Source organism: Mandrillus leucophaeus, unplaced genomic scaffold (assembly GCF_000951045.1).
Source record: "Mandrillus leucophaeus isolate KB7577 unplaced genomic scaffold, Mleu.le_1.0 Scaffold3, whole genome shotgun sequence".
NCBI lineage: Eukaryota > Metazoa > Chordata > Mammalia > Primates > Cercopithecidae > Mandrillus > Mandrillus leucophaeus.
In genome coordinates, this window is record NW_012103142.1 from 11,339,408 (window position 1) to 11,351,575 (window position 12,168).

At 56.0% G+C, this 12,168-nt stretch overlaps 2 protein-coding genes across 5 annotated transcripts in view; one reads left to right on the forward strand and one right to left on the reverse strand.

Moving 5' to 3' along the window:
• ABCC10 (ATP-binding cassette, sub-family C (CFTR/MRP), member 10) overlaps window positions 1-6,922 on the forward strand; it is a 35,088-nt gene extending 28,166 nt beyond the window's left edge. Inside the window, exons 11-22 of the mRNA XM_011986780.1 lie at window positions 526-603; window positions 752-946; window positions 1,380-1,530; window positions 1,717-1,906; window positions 2,190-2,533; window positions 2,871-3,040; window positions 3,837-3,997; window positions 4,276-4,529; window positions 5,455-5,600; window positions 5,681-5,778; window positions 5,985-6,097; window positions 6,423-6,922. Of these exons, the coding sequence (XP_011842170.1) occupies window positions 526-603; window positions 752-946; window positions 1,380-1,530; window positions 1,717-1,906; window positions 2,190-2,533; window positions 2,871-3,040; window positions 3,837-3,997; window positions 4,276-4,529; window positions 5,455-5,600; window positions 5,681-5,778; window positions 5,985-6,097; window positions 6,423-6,585 (2,063 nt within the window). The 3' untranslated portion in view covers window positions 6,586-6,922. The remainder of the gene's footprint in view (window positions 1-525; window positions 604-751; window positions 947-1,379; window positions 1,531-1,716; window positions 1,907-2,189; window positions 2,534-2,870; window positions 3,041-3,836; window positions 3,998-4,275; window positions 4,530-5,454; window positions 5,601-5,680; window positions 5,779-5,984; window positions 6,098-6,422) is intronic.
• DLK2 (delta-like 2 homolog (Drosophila)) overlaps window positions 6,846-12,168 on the reverse strand; it is a 6,743-nt gene continuing 1,420 nt past the window's right edge. Inside the window, exons 2-6 of one of the 4 annotated variants that reach the window (XM_011986779.1) lie at window positions 11,578-11,708; window positions 11,240-11,303; window positions 9,830-9,942; window positions 8,744-8,795; window positions 6,846-7,768 (exon numbers count right to left, since the gene is read on the reverse strand). In XM_011986779.1, the coding sequence (XP_011842169.1) occupies window positions 7,033-7,768; window positions 8,744-8,795; window positions 9,830-9,942; window positions 11,240-11,303; window positions 11,578-11,653 (1,041 nt within the window). In that variant the 5' untranslated portion in view covers window positions 11,654-11,708 and the 3' untranslated portion in view covers window positions 6,846-7,032. Of the gene's footprint in view, window positions 7,769-8,743; window positions 8,889-9,811; window positions 9,943-11,239; window positions 11,304-11,577; window positions 12,161-12,168 lie in introns of those variants that run through there. The other 3 variants (XM_011986777.1, XM_011986775.1, XM_011986778.1) reach the window with 3 other exon arrangements.

Sequence of the window (12,168 nt, forward strand, 5' to 3'; positions counted from 1 at the left end):
TCTTGATCTTGTGACCTCGTGATCCGCCCGTCTCGGCCTCCCAAAGTGCTGGGATTACAGGCTTGAGCCACCGCGCCCGGCCACTCTGAAAGATTTTTATGCAGAGGGACGTGACCACCTGCAAGTTCACTGGGAGAGAAATAGGAGGAAATGAAGCTCCAACCAGATATTAGGAATTGAGTGAAGCATAAGAAAAAGCTCTGCGGTAATGAGAAGTAACCCTGGACAGAGTGGCAGGCATAGTTCTGGCTGTCCTCTCGGGGATGGACATTCGTCCCTCTCTGCTGGTCAGAATCGAGGTTTACAAGGATGGACTTGAGTCCTGCTCGAGGTCTAGGGGTATCCAGAGCAGGATGGGTCAGGGAAGGAGGCCTAAGAGTCCTGCCCGAGGTCTAGGGGTATCCTGCTAGGGTGGCTTAGAGAGGGAGACCTAAGAGGATGGGAGGTAGGATCTGTACACGCACTGAGAAAGGCATAGTATAGACTCAGAACAGCCCCCTCCTAATCTCCCCTTCTACCCTCCAGGACCTCCCTCTGAGATTCTGCCACTGGTACAACCTGTCCCCAAAGCCTGGGCTGAGAATGGACAAAAGTCTGACTCAGGTATGGCTCCCCAGTGGGAGAAAAGAGCTTGCTTTTCACTGCCACACTGTAGAGCTTTTTCTACAAAGGCTGGCCGCTCCTCTGCAATACTGAGTTTTCAACTGGCACCCTGCAAGCTTAATTCCTCCATGACCCCTGATTCTCACAGCCACAGCCCAGTCAGTACAAAACCCAGAGAAAACAAAGGAGGGGCTGGAGGAGGAGCAGAGCACATCTGGTGGCCTGCTGCAGGAAGAAAGCAAGAAGGAGGGCGCCGTGGCCTTGCATGTGTACCAAGCTTACTGGAAGGCTGTGGGCCAGGGCTTGGCCTTAGCCATCCTCTTCTCTCTGCTCCTCATGCAAGGTGAGAGTGTGCCTGGGAGTCTCTTACACCATGACGGCTATGCTGTCCAGGTGCCCATTACCTTGCACTAATCATTATAAGGCCCAGAGACTCACCAAGCATGGGTCACAGCTGGGACAAAAGCCATACTTCTATTTCTGAGAGATGCCCAGGGGCCAGAGGCATGTGCTCTATAGCTGGCTTCCATTCTGCCCCCTAGGTTAGCTCCCATTCTGCAAGTCTGAGATCCTGTTCTCCCCAGAACTGAAGGGTGACCGGCCTATGAGAGAAGCCCACATTAGGGAGGACTGGGGTAGTGGCAGGGTGGGAAGGCCAGGCCAGGGGGATGGAGATGGGCAGGAACCAGAGGCAAGGGTGGAGAAAGGGGGCATTGGAATAGAATGAACGAGGGAGAGGAGCCTCTTACAGCTTTTTCCTTCCTGTCCCCACCCAGCCACGCGGAACGCTGCTGACTGGTGGCTCTCTCACTGGATCTCTCAGCTGAAAGCTGAGAATAGCTCCCAAGAGGTGCAAGCCTCCACCAGCCCAGCTTCTACGGGGCTCTTCTCTCCGCAACTGCTCCTCTTTTCCCCCGGAAACCTCTAGTGAGTGGCTGGGGCTGGGGGTGGGCCTGGTGCTCTCAGAGTGGTCGCCAGGCAGGGAGTGAGGGTTGGGGCCGGTATTCCAGATGCTGTGGCTTCTGGAGGGTGGGAGAGATGGCATGGGGGAGGAGAAAGGACCCCTGAGTGGCCCTACTTTTGGTTACCCAAAGCCCCCTCCTCACCACCCAGCACCCCAGTGTTCCCACTGCCCAAAGCTGCCCCCAGTGGCTCCTCAGACATCCGTTTCTACCTCACCGTATATGCGACCATTGCTGGTGTCAACTCCCTCTGCACCCTTCTCCGGGCAGTGCTCTTTGCAGCAGGCACCCTTGAAGCAGCTGCCACCCTGCATCGACGCCTACTGCATCGAGTCCTTATGGTGAGGGGCTGGGACCTCAGGGGTAGGGGAGCGCAATCCTAGCCCTGTGGAATGTCCTCCCAATACTCGGGCTCCACTGGGGATGGGAGAGTCTTTCCTGCCCTGGGATATTCTTCCTCAAGCTCTGCCAATCTCTCCTCTCTGCCCCCAAATTCTGGGGATATTTTAGTCCTTCCCTATTCTCTATCTTAGGCCTTCCCCTCCACCCCACCTCCCCCAGGGCTGCCCACCAACCCCTTTTCTGTCAGATTCTGCCCTGGCCCAATCAGCCTCCTTCTCCCAGGCACCAGTAACTTTCTTCAATGCTACACCCACGGGCCGGATCCTAAACCGCTTCTCCTCTGACGTGGCCTGTGTGGATGACAGCCTGCCCTTCATCCTCAACATCCTCCTGGCCAACGCGGCAGGCCTGCTGGGGCTCCTGGCTGTGCTGGGCTCTGGCCTGCCCTGGCTGCTGCTGCTGCTGCCGCCTTTGAGCATCATCTACTATCACGTGCAGCGCCACTACAGGGCCTCCTCACGGGAGCTGCGGCGCCTGGGCAGCCTCACCCTGTCTCCACTCTATACCCATCTGGCTGATACCTTAGCTGGCCTCTCTGTGCTCCGGGCCACAGGGGCCACCTACAGGTGTGTGAACCAGAGCCCGGGGGGATGAGGTGTTGAGGGGAGAGGAAAAGAGAGACCCCTGAGAAGAGGAATATGCAGGGTATGGTTGGTTCAGCCCTCCTGGGGACAAGGGGTGGGGAAGGAGGAAAGCAACAGAAGAAGGACATAGGGAGGCAGAGCAGACACCCACTTTGAAAGAGCACACTGGCATCTGCAGCCCTGCGGGAGGCCTGTGGGTATATAGATCAGCTGCCAAGAAGGAACTGCCCAAGAGGGCCTTCCCTGTGGAGACCCTGAGGCTGGGTGGCTCAGGGCAGCAGTGGAGTGGCCGGCCTCACATCCATCTGGCCTTCCCTAGGTTTGAGGAGGAGAACCAGCGACTCCTTGAGCTAAACCAGAGGTGCCAGTTTGCCACCAGTGCCACAATGCAGTGGCTGGACATTCGGCTACAGCTCATGGGGGCAGCAGTGGTCAGCGCTATCGCAGGCATTGCCCTGGTGCAGCACCAGCAGGGCCTTGCTAACCCAGGTGCCACCCAGGACCCCTCACCCCTACCTCACCCGCAAGTTGGTCCACCCTTCTCCCAGATCTCTCCCTGCACTGTCCCCCCAACATTTTTGCCTCCCACCCAGGGTTCCTTGTGAGGGTGTATCATGATTATCATCATCACCCCCGTTTGGAGTTGAGTGACAGTCCCCAGGTGGTGGTGGCGGCTCGGGGACTAGAATGAGTTTTCTGAGCTGCTGGTCTCAGTCCCTTTCCTGCTTTTACCCCGTCCCCACCACACTGCCCCAGCCCACTTCAGTATCCCACATGCCATCCCTCCCAGCTTCTCCATGCCCACCCTGTGCCCTGCATCCAGCCTCCTGTGCTCCAGGCTAGGTCCTGTCACCCTCCTGCTTCTCTGTTGCTTCCTTTTTTTTTTTTTTTTTTTTTTTTTGATGGAGTTTCGCTCTGTTGCCCAGGCTGGAGTACAGTGGCACGATCTCAGCCCACTGCAACCTCTTCCTCTTCCTCCCGGGTTCAAGTGATTCTCCTGCCTCAGCCTCCTGAGTAGCTGGGATTAAAGGCATGCACCACCACGCCTGGCTAATTTTTGTATTTTTAGTAGAGACGGGTTTCACCATGTTGGCTAGGCTGGTCTCAAACTCCTTACCTTGTGATCCACCCGCCTCGGCCTCCGAAAGTGCTGGGATTACAGATGTGAGCCACCACGCCCAGCCTCTGTTGCTTCCTTTAAATGCCCGCAGTCCACAGCTTGGGGAGTCTCCCATACACATCCCAGTGTCCAAGCTCTCCCAGCAGCTGTTATCCTCTCCCCCAGGGCTGGTGGGCCTGTCGCTGTCTTATGCCCTGTCCCTGACGGGCCTGCTCTCGGGCCTGGTGAGCAGCTTCACACAGACGGAGGCCATGCTGGTAAGCGTTGAGCGGCTGGAAGAGTACTCCTGTGACCTGCCCCAGGAACCCCAGGGCCAGCCACTGCAGGTAGGCCTGTACCCCGACCCCAGGCCAAAGCTCTGGAACCCTGAAGACCCCAGCCTCCCCCGCAATTTCTTTCTTTTTACCCACCCATCTTTCTCAGCTCCCATAACCTCTCTTCATGATGACCAAAATTCTTCACCATGTCCCTTCTTCCCCATCTCTTATTCTCTCACCTTTCCTCTCACACTGTTCATTTCTCATTATTCTCCCCTCCTCACCATTGCTCCTCATCTCCCCCATCTCCCTCTTCCCCTCTGTCTCCCACCCATGGACTCCACCAGTTGGGCACCGGCTGGCTGACCCAGGGGGGCGTGGAGTTCCAGGACGTGGTGTTGGCGTACCGGCCAGGGCTGCCGAATGCCCTGGATGGAGTGACCTTCTGCGTGCAGCCTGGAGAGAAGTTGGGCATCGTGGGCCGCACGGGCTCCGGCAAGTCCTCCCTGTTGTTGGTGCTCTTCCGGCTGCTAGAGCCCAGTTCAGGGCGAGTGCTGCTGGATGGCGTGGACATCAGCCAGCTGGAGCTGGCCCAGCTCAGGTCTGGAGGAGATGGACTTGGGAGGGGAAGGGGGAACCAGAACTACTAGCACTTAGAGGAGGGCACAGCTAGGAAGGCTTTATATAAACTCAGGGCAACTAGGGCTGATCAAGGGGCTGAAACGGAGGACAGGATGAGCAGGCGAGGACAGAGAACTCCTAGTGCCCAGGTCCAGATTCATGGCTGGTGATCTCAAGGTCGTCCTTGCCCTGACCCTTTCCAGCTGCATCTTTCTTGTACTTCCCACCACACATCCTCCACTCTTGTGCCCCAAGATACTGATCCCTTGAGCCCTCAGGCTCAGCAGGCAGTGCTTCGGACAGCTTGAGACCTGAGCCAGTTGCCCTTGGCTTCAGGTGGCCCCACTGGAGGGTATACATCCCTTCTCTACCCTCAGGTCAACCTAATATCATTTTCTGTGAGTACAGTGACATGGAAAAGGTAGGGAAGCTGTATCCTAAAGCCCTAGGCCTGCCTCTTCTGCCTTCTCTCCTAAGCTGTGGTGGCCCTACCTTATAACTCTACCATGTCTTCAGGACCCAATTATAGGCCCACTCCAACCTTGAAGTGTCACCTGCCCTTTCATTCGCTCTGGTCATTCCCTGCGTAGCCACTGCTGCCCCTGGAGTCAGTGCCACACAGTTTAGCCCATTTGTTTTCTCTGGTTTGTGTGTGTACACCTCCGTGAAATGTAGGCTCCTTGAGGACAGAGTCCAGCCTTTGGTTTCTTTGGTATTGCTTATAGCATTGGCACAGTTCTAGGTACCCAGCTACTAGCGGATCATTTGGTGGGGAGCAGAGTGGGGTTATGTTCAGGTCTCATCCCCGGGCTTTCGTGGAGGTGCTAGTGCTATAGTCAGAAACTGAGCTGGGAGCAGAAGTGGCTACATCTCCAACCGCTGGACTCCATGTCATTGTCCCACAGATCCCAGCTGGCTATCATCCCCCAGGAGCCCTTTTTGTTCAGTGGGACTGTTCGAGAAAACCTGGATCCCCGGGGCCTACATAAGGACAGGGCCTTGTGGCAGGCCCTGGAGCAGTGCCACCTGAGTGAGGTGATTACCTCCATGGGTGAGTGCTGGACCCTTACCCTAGAGCAAGAAGGGGGCAGGGAGGGCCTGGGCCCTGCAGTGAAGATGCTTTCCTTGCAGGTGGTCTGGATGGTGAGCTGGGTGAGGGGGGCCGGAGCTTATCTCTTGGGCAGAGGCAGCTGTTGTGTCTGGCCAGGGCTCTCCTCACAGATGCCAAGGTAAGGTGAGAGAAAGAGACAATAGAGAGGGCCAGGAAGGAGGCGGGGGGCAAGGGGGTGGGGAGGTGGAGTCCGGAGAAGTTTTAGGGGACCAAGTTCATTTTCCTTTTAGAGCTAAAAGTGTGGTAGGGGCTGTTGCTTGGGCCAGGCCCAGCCCACCCTACAGCCTCTCCTTTGTTATCCCCTACCGCATTCCCATATTCCAGATCCTGTGTATTGATGAGGCCACAGCAAGTGTGGACCAGAAGACAGACCAGCTGCTCCAGCAGACCATCTGCAAACGCTTTGCCAACAAGACAGTGCTGACCATTGCCCATAGGTGTGCAAACACCCAGTGACAGCCTAATCAGGGACTGTGGTAGCATGCACCCAAAGCCTCCATTGCTTTCAGGGACCCCAGTGGTCAGGGTCTTAGAGATCCTGCCCCCCAAATCTCAGCTCTTCCTTCTCCAGGTACTGCCTAGGGCCCTTTATAGCACATTATCTGAGGGACTTTGCAGTCCCTTCCCCAGCACCAAGCCAGGGGCTAAAGCCTGTGGGGACAGACCTGTGGTGTCCCGAGGGGAGAGGAGGGAAAGCAGGTCAGTGTTCTCACTTAGGTCATTGTCCCTTATCCCTTACACTGACCATCTTCCCCATCACAGGCTCAACACGATCCTGAACTCAGACCGGGTGCTGGTGCTACAAGCGGGGAGAGTGGTAGAGCTGGACTCCCCGGCCACCCTGCGCAACCAGCCCCACTCGCTATTCCAGCAGCTGCTGCAGAGCAGCCAGCAGGGAGTCCCCGCCTCACTCGGAGGTCGCTGAGCTCCATCCCACACCCTGCAGTGTTCTCCCCTCTCTCTGATCCAGGCCGGGCCTGTATAGAGGTGCTGGCTGCTTGTTTACATTCTCCTCTGGGGCTCTACCTCTCCACACTTCCCCAGAAGGGAAAAGGGCACCCTGGGTTACTCTTTGGAAATCACTCCTTGGTGGGCAGCATCCTGAGGCTTCCCCAGAACCAGGCCTCTGCTCTGGCCCTCTTGCATCTGGAACGCCAGGTGGGTTTTTCTGGCATAGGAGCCCACTTGCATTTTCATAGTTTTATTTGATAAAATCCCATCTTACATTCTGTGTATTAAAAAAATAATATTTCTGGTGTGAGGCTGAGGTCTCCTCTGTGTGTGTACCCAAGCTGAAGGGTGGTGAGAAAGGACCACTCCAGTCTGAGGGGTGGAAGAGGTGAGGAAGGGGGCCGGAAAGCCCCCACCTCCATCACAGTGCTGTGGTCTTTCCAGGCTCAGGGGGCAAGTCAGGTGGCAGGGGGAGCCCTGCCGGCAGCATGCTAACCTGACACTCCTGGTCCTGGCATGCTGGAGCATAGTGTGGGGCAGGGTAGCAACAGGGTCCAGGGGGGCAGACACCCCGGCGCCAGGCCCTCAGGGTCAGCAACACAGTAGCCAGAACCAGGGCAGCAGTGAGGGCCCCAAACACCACCAGGGCTACCAAGCTAGGCTCACCTAGCCCAGCCTCTTGCCTCCGCACCACCTCCTTCACTGAGATCCGCAGCAGACCAGCCCCTGCGCTGTGGGGGGCTGGCCCCGTGGCAGGTACCACCACAGCTGAGGTGGGCCCTAGAGGGGTGTCCACTGTGGTTGGGGGGTGTGGGACAGGTAAGATAAGCTCACAAGTCTTGCCACCATAGCCACTGGGGCAGAGACAGTCGAAGTCATGGACACGGTCCCGACAGCGGGCCCCTCTCTGGCATGGGCGGCTGGCACAGTCATCCAGGTTGATGGTGCAGAAGCGTCCAGCAAAGCCCTCAGGACAGAGGCAGGAGAAGCGGTTTATGCCATCAAGGCAGGTGGCACCATTAGCACAAGGCCGCATCAGGCAGTCATCCACGTTCACCTCACAGCGGGCACCCACAAAGCCCACCAAGCAGCGGCATGTGAAGTTGAGGGCAAAGCCCTGGTCATCCTGGCACTGCCCGCCATTGCGGCATGGGGAGCTGCAGTAGGGGTGGGAGAGGACATGAAAGCAACTTAACACCTGCAGGGTAGCCCAGGTCCGTATCCTGACCTCTGCTCACCATGTCACCTTGGGCGACACTCTCCGAGCCTCAAATACCTCATTTTATTTTTTATTTATTTATTTTTGAGACAGAGTCTTGCTGTGTCGCCCAGGCTGGAGCACAGTGGCGCGATCTCAGCTCACTGCAAGCTCCGCCTCCCAGGTTCACGCCATTCTCCTGCCTCAGCCTCCTGAGTAGCTGGGACTACAGGTGCCTGCCACCACGCCCGGCTAATTTTTTGTATTTTTAGTAGAGACGGGGTTTCACTGTATTAGCCAGGATGGTCTTGATCTCCTGACCTCGTGATCTGCCCGCCTCGGCCTCCCAAAGTGCTGGGATTACAGGCGTGAACCACTGCGTCCGGCCAAATACCTCATTTTAAAAATGAGAATAAAAATAGTACCCAGCTTCCCTAATTGTGAGGGTTAAGTGAAATAATCAATATCAAGCAGTTAGCACAGGGCCCAGCCGGAAGGCAAGGCTCAGGATAAGTGTGCTATTATTATCCTTGCAGGCTTCTGGGCCTGATGTGGAAATGAGGACAAGTCCAGCCCTGCAGGCTGTTTCCTCATCCCTACTGTGACGCAGAAGGGTACAGGCCAATGTTCAGGAGAGGATGAGGGAAGACCCAGGCCCCTCAACCTCCCCACACCCACGCTCCCCAACCAGAGCAGTCACACGTTTGTTACCTCTCTAGCTCCTATAGATTGTTGAAGAAATGGCTCAGAAGGAACAAGAAAAGAGTTGAGAAACCCAGAACTAGGAACACTTTGGCATGCAGGGGTTTTATCTGAGTGTCCCTGTGTGGTCTGACCCTCAGTCCCCTACCCTCCCAACAGTCCTGCCTCTTTTCTCATCCCATCACCAGGTTCTGGTCTAACCTTCCACTCACCCCGAGGGCCCAGCACTCACCCTGCCTGTTCACAGGGTCCAGCCTTGCGCTCGCAGTCACGCCCATGGAAGCCTGGTAGGCACACACAATGGTACTCACCGCCCCCGTCATACATGCACTGGCCTCCATTCTGGCAGGGGGACTGCGTGGTACAGATATGTTCATCTGGAGAAGGGACAGGAAAGGCTCTGGGATAACCCCTCCCATCTGGTCCCCAGACCAGACTTGTCCACGCCTTCCAGGCCTCAGGTTCTCTGGGTGTGGCTATATTACAAACCCAGCCCAGGCTGGTGTGGTATACTAGGGAGAGACAACAACACTGAATTTGGAGTCAGGAGGCTCCTGGCCCTGGCTCTCAGTCTGTCTCAAACTGACCTTGGGCTGGGTACAGTGGCTCATGTCTATAATCTCAGCACTTTGGAAGACCAAGGTAGGCAGATGGCTTGAGGTCAGGAGTTCGAGACCAGCCTGGCCAACATGGCAAAACCCCATCTCTACTAAAAATACAAACATTAGGCCGGTGCAGTGGCTCACACCTATAATTCCAGCACTTTGGGAGGCCAAGGCAGATGGATCACTTGAGGTCAGGAGTTCGAGACCAGCCTGGCCAACATGGTGAAACCGTATCTCTACTAAAAATACAAAAATTTGCCAAAGTGGCGGGTGCCTGTAATCCCAGCTACTTGGGAAGCTAAGGCACGAGAATTGCTTGAACCTGGGAGGCAGAGGTTACAGTGAGCTGAGATCGCACCACTGCACTCTAGCCTGGGTGACAGAGTGAGACTCCATCAAAAAACAAAACAAACAAAAAAACAAACCTGACTTTGAGCAGGTTATAGCTCTGCTGTGGGCCTTAGTTTCCTGATCTGTAAAATGAGTACAACTTTTAGCAGCTGCATTTCCTACCCCATGGGGTTATGTTGAGGATCAATTCAGACAACACATAAAAAGTCTAAGATAAAAAAAATGATAAAATACCATGTATTTGAGGATTTGACAAGGACACAATAGGCACTCAATAAATACTGATGGCTGTTCCCCTAAAAACCTGGGGTTCCCAACCAACAACTACCCTTCCTCCCCCCTACCTTTGTCACAGAACTTGCCTGCCCAGCCACTGTGGCAGATGCACTGCCATGGCTGGTGGCAGGTACCATGCTGGCAGCCAGGCATCCTCACACAGCGCTCACAGTGCAGCCCCTCCCAGCCCGGGTCACACCTGATGGAGAGAAACACAGGGTCAGGGTTCTGGGTTGTGGATATGAAGAAATGGAGGAGACAGAACCAGAGCTTCTAGAAACCAAGAGGACATATGACAGCCCCTAAGGGAAAGCAGACCTGTCCCAGGTAGGTGTAGGACTGTGCAAGGTCATAGGACACATATATGGAATCAGACCATCAGACACCAGCTCTCAAACCCTGGTTCTGTATTTTAACCTGAGCCTCAGTCTTCTCATCTGTAAATTGGGTATACACCTTGCAGGGTTGAGTAGAGGAAGAAATAAGATGTCTATAAATGCCTCCAGTACCCCTCCTGGCATGTCTGAGGTGCTCACAAACATTTAAAGAAGAATGACCTTGAAAGGCCATCAGGGCCGGGTGCAGTGGCTCACGCCTGTAATCCCAGCACTTTGGGAGGTCGAGGCGGGTGGCTCACTTGAGGTCAGGAGCTCAAGACTAGCCTGGCCAACTGGGTGAAACCCCGTCTCTACAAAAAAATACAAAATATTACCCGGGCATGGTGGTGCGCGTCTGTAATCCATTATTGAGGAGGCTGAGGCAGGGGAATCACTTGAACACAAGAGGCAGAGGCTGCAGTGAGCTGCAATCGCACCACTGCACTCCAGCCTGGGCAACAAAGCGAGGCTCCGTCTCAAAAACAAAACAAAACAAACAAAAAAAAGTCATCAAGACTATCCTCCCACCATGATTCCAGGGCAAACGCTTGACCCATATTTTAAAAGCCTTCCAGGGATGAAAGTTTCAAAGACCCCCAGCCAATTGAACTGCCTGCCCCATCAGCTCATTTCCTTATGTCCACTTTCCTCCTGCTACAGAATGTGCCCAATCTCCACTCTCCACCCCAGTGAGTCAACTACTCAAACTCATCAAGGAAGACACTCTTTCATTGTAAGTGTTTCTCCCCAGCAACTCTCCCTGCAGCATTTCTTTTCCAGGCTAAACAATTTCCCTTTCTCTCTTTCCTTTATCTTTCCATTTCCTCATGGCACCCAATCCCCAAGCTCTCTAAAGCTTTAGGTCTCTCTCCCTGTATCTTGAGGAGCAATGGTTCAGACAATCCCTGGATCAGATTTGGGAGATTAAAGAAGTGGGGAAATAAAAACTGGAAGAAGCAAGAAAGCTGAGGTAAAAGGGAAAGGGGGGCTAGCCAGTCAGCCATAGGAGTGATGAGGCATGAAGAGTAGAGTGTGAAGCCCCTAGACACTCTGTTGTGCATGTGAAGGGCTTGGAAATGGGTACCAAAGGGTTTGGGGGCACGTGCTCAGGACAGGTACCTGCAGGAGCCGTCAGGTGCACAGCAGCCGTGGGCCAGGTCACAGTGGGAGCTGCAGTCATCGGCTGCAAGAGATTGATGTGGGAGGGGTGAGTCTGAGTCAGGGCACAGCTCGCTGGGATGCGGGACTCAGGAGAGGATTGGGGTTCCGGTAACTGAGTGGACTCAGCTCTAGGGCAGGAAATAACACAGAAACCCATCCCATTCCAAAGAGGCAACCTGGTCTTCCTTGCTTCGCGGGTCGGAGCGACTGCAGTGCCGTCTCCGGCCGGCAGAGGTCAACGTGCAAGCGAGAACGGCTGGACAGGGCCGCGACTGGAGCCCGGTGGACGCGCTCACCTCGGACAGGCTGACCGGGAGCCCCCAGAATGCACAACAGGCACACAAGATGCAGGCAGCGGCAGCCGCTGGGCATGGTCAGCGCCGGCACCAGCGGGGACGGACGGATGGACGGCCGGACGCGTGAACACCTGTGGGACGGCACCAGTTGGGAGGCGGTCGGACGCGGAGATAGCGGCACGGATACGGGTTCCAAGTGACAGGAGCCGCCGAGGGAGAGGAGCGCCGGGACAGAAGAAGGGGATGGGGGTAGCGGGAGGGTGGGGGCAGGGAAGGGTTGAGCAGGCGAGGAGCGCAAGAAGAGCGAAGACAGGAACCCGGGAGCTAGGTCTGCAAGAAGGAGGCGAAAGATGGGCAGCGTGGAGCGAGGCCAGGCGCGGGAATGGCTGGGCCTGGGATCGCAGTCAGGACAGAGGGGTCTGCGGGATGGGGACAGCGCCAAGAGGCGGCCTCGAGCACCGAGGGAACGCGGGGGCCGGAGGGAGGGACGGTTCCCGGCAGCGAGCAGTCTCCGCCCCACGGCTCCGACAGCCCCCCCACCACTCTCTCCCACGTCCCCTTCCTATCTCCGCCGCGCTGGGCTCGGCGGCA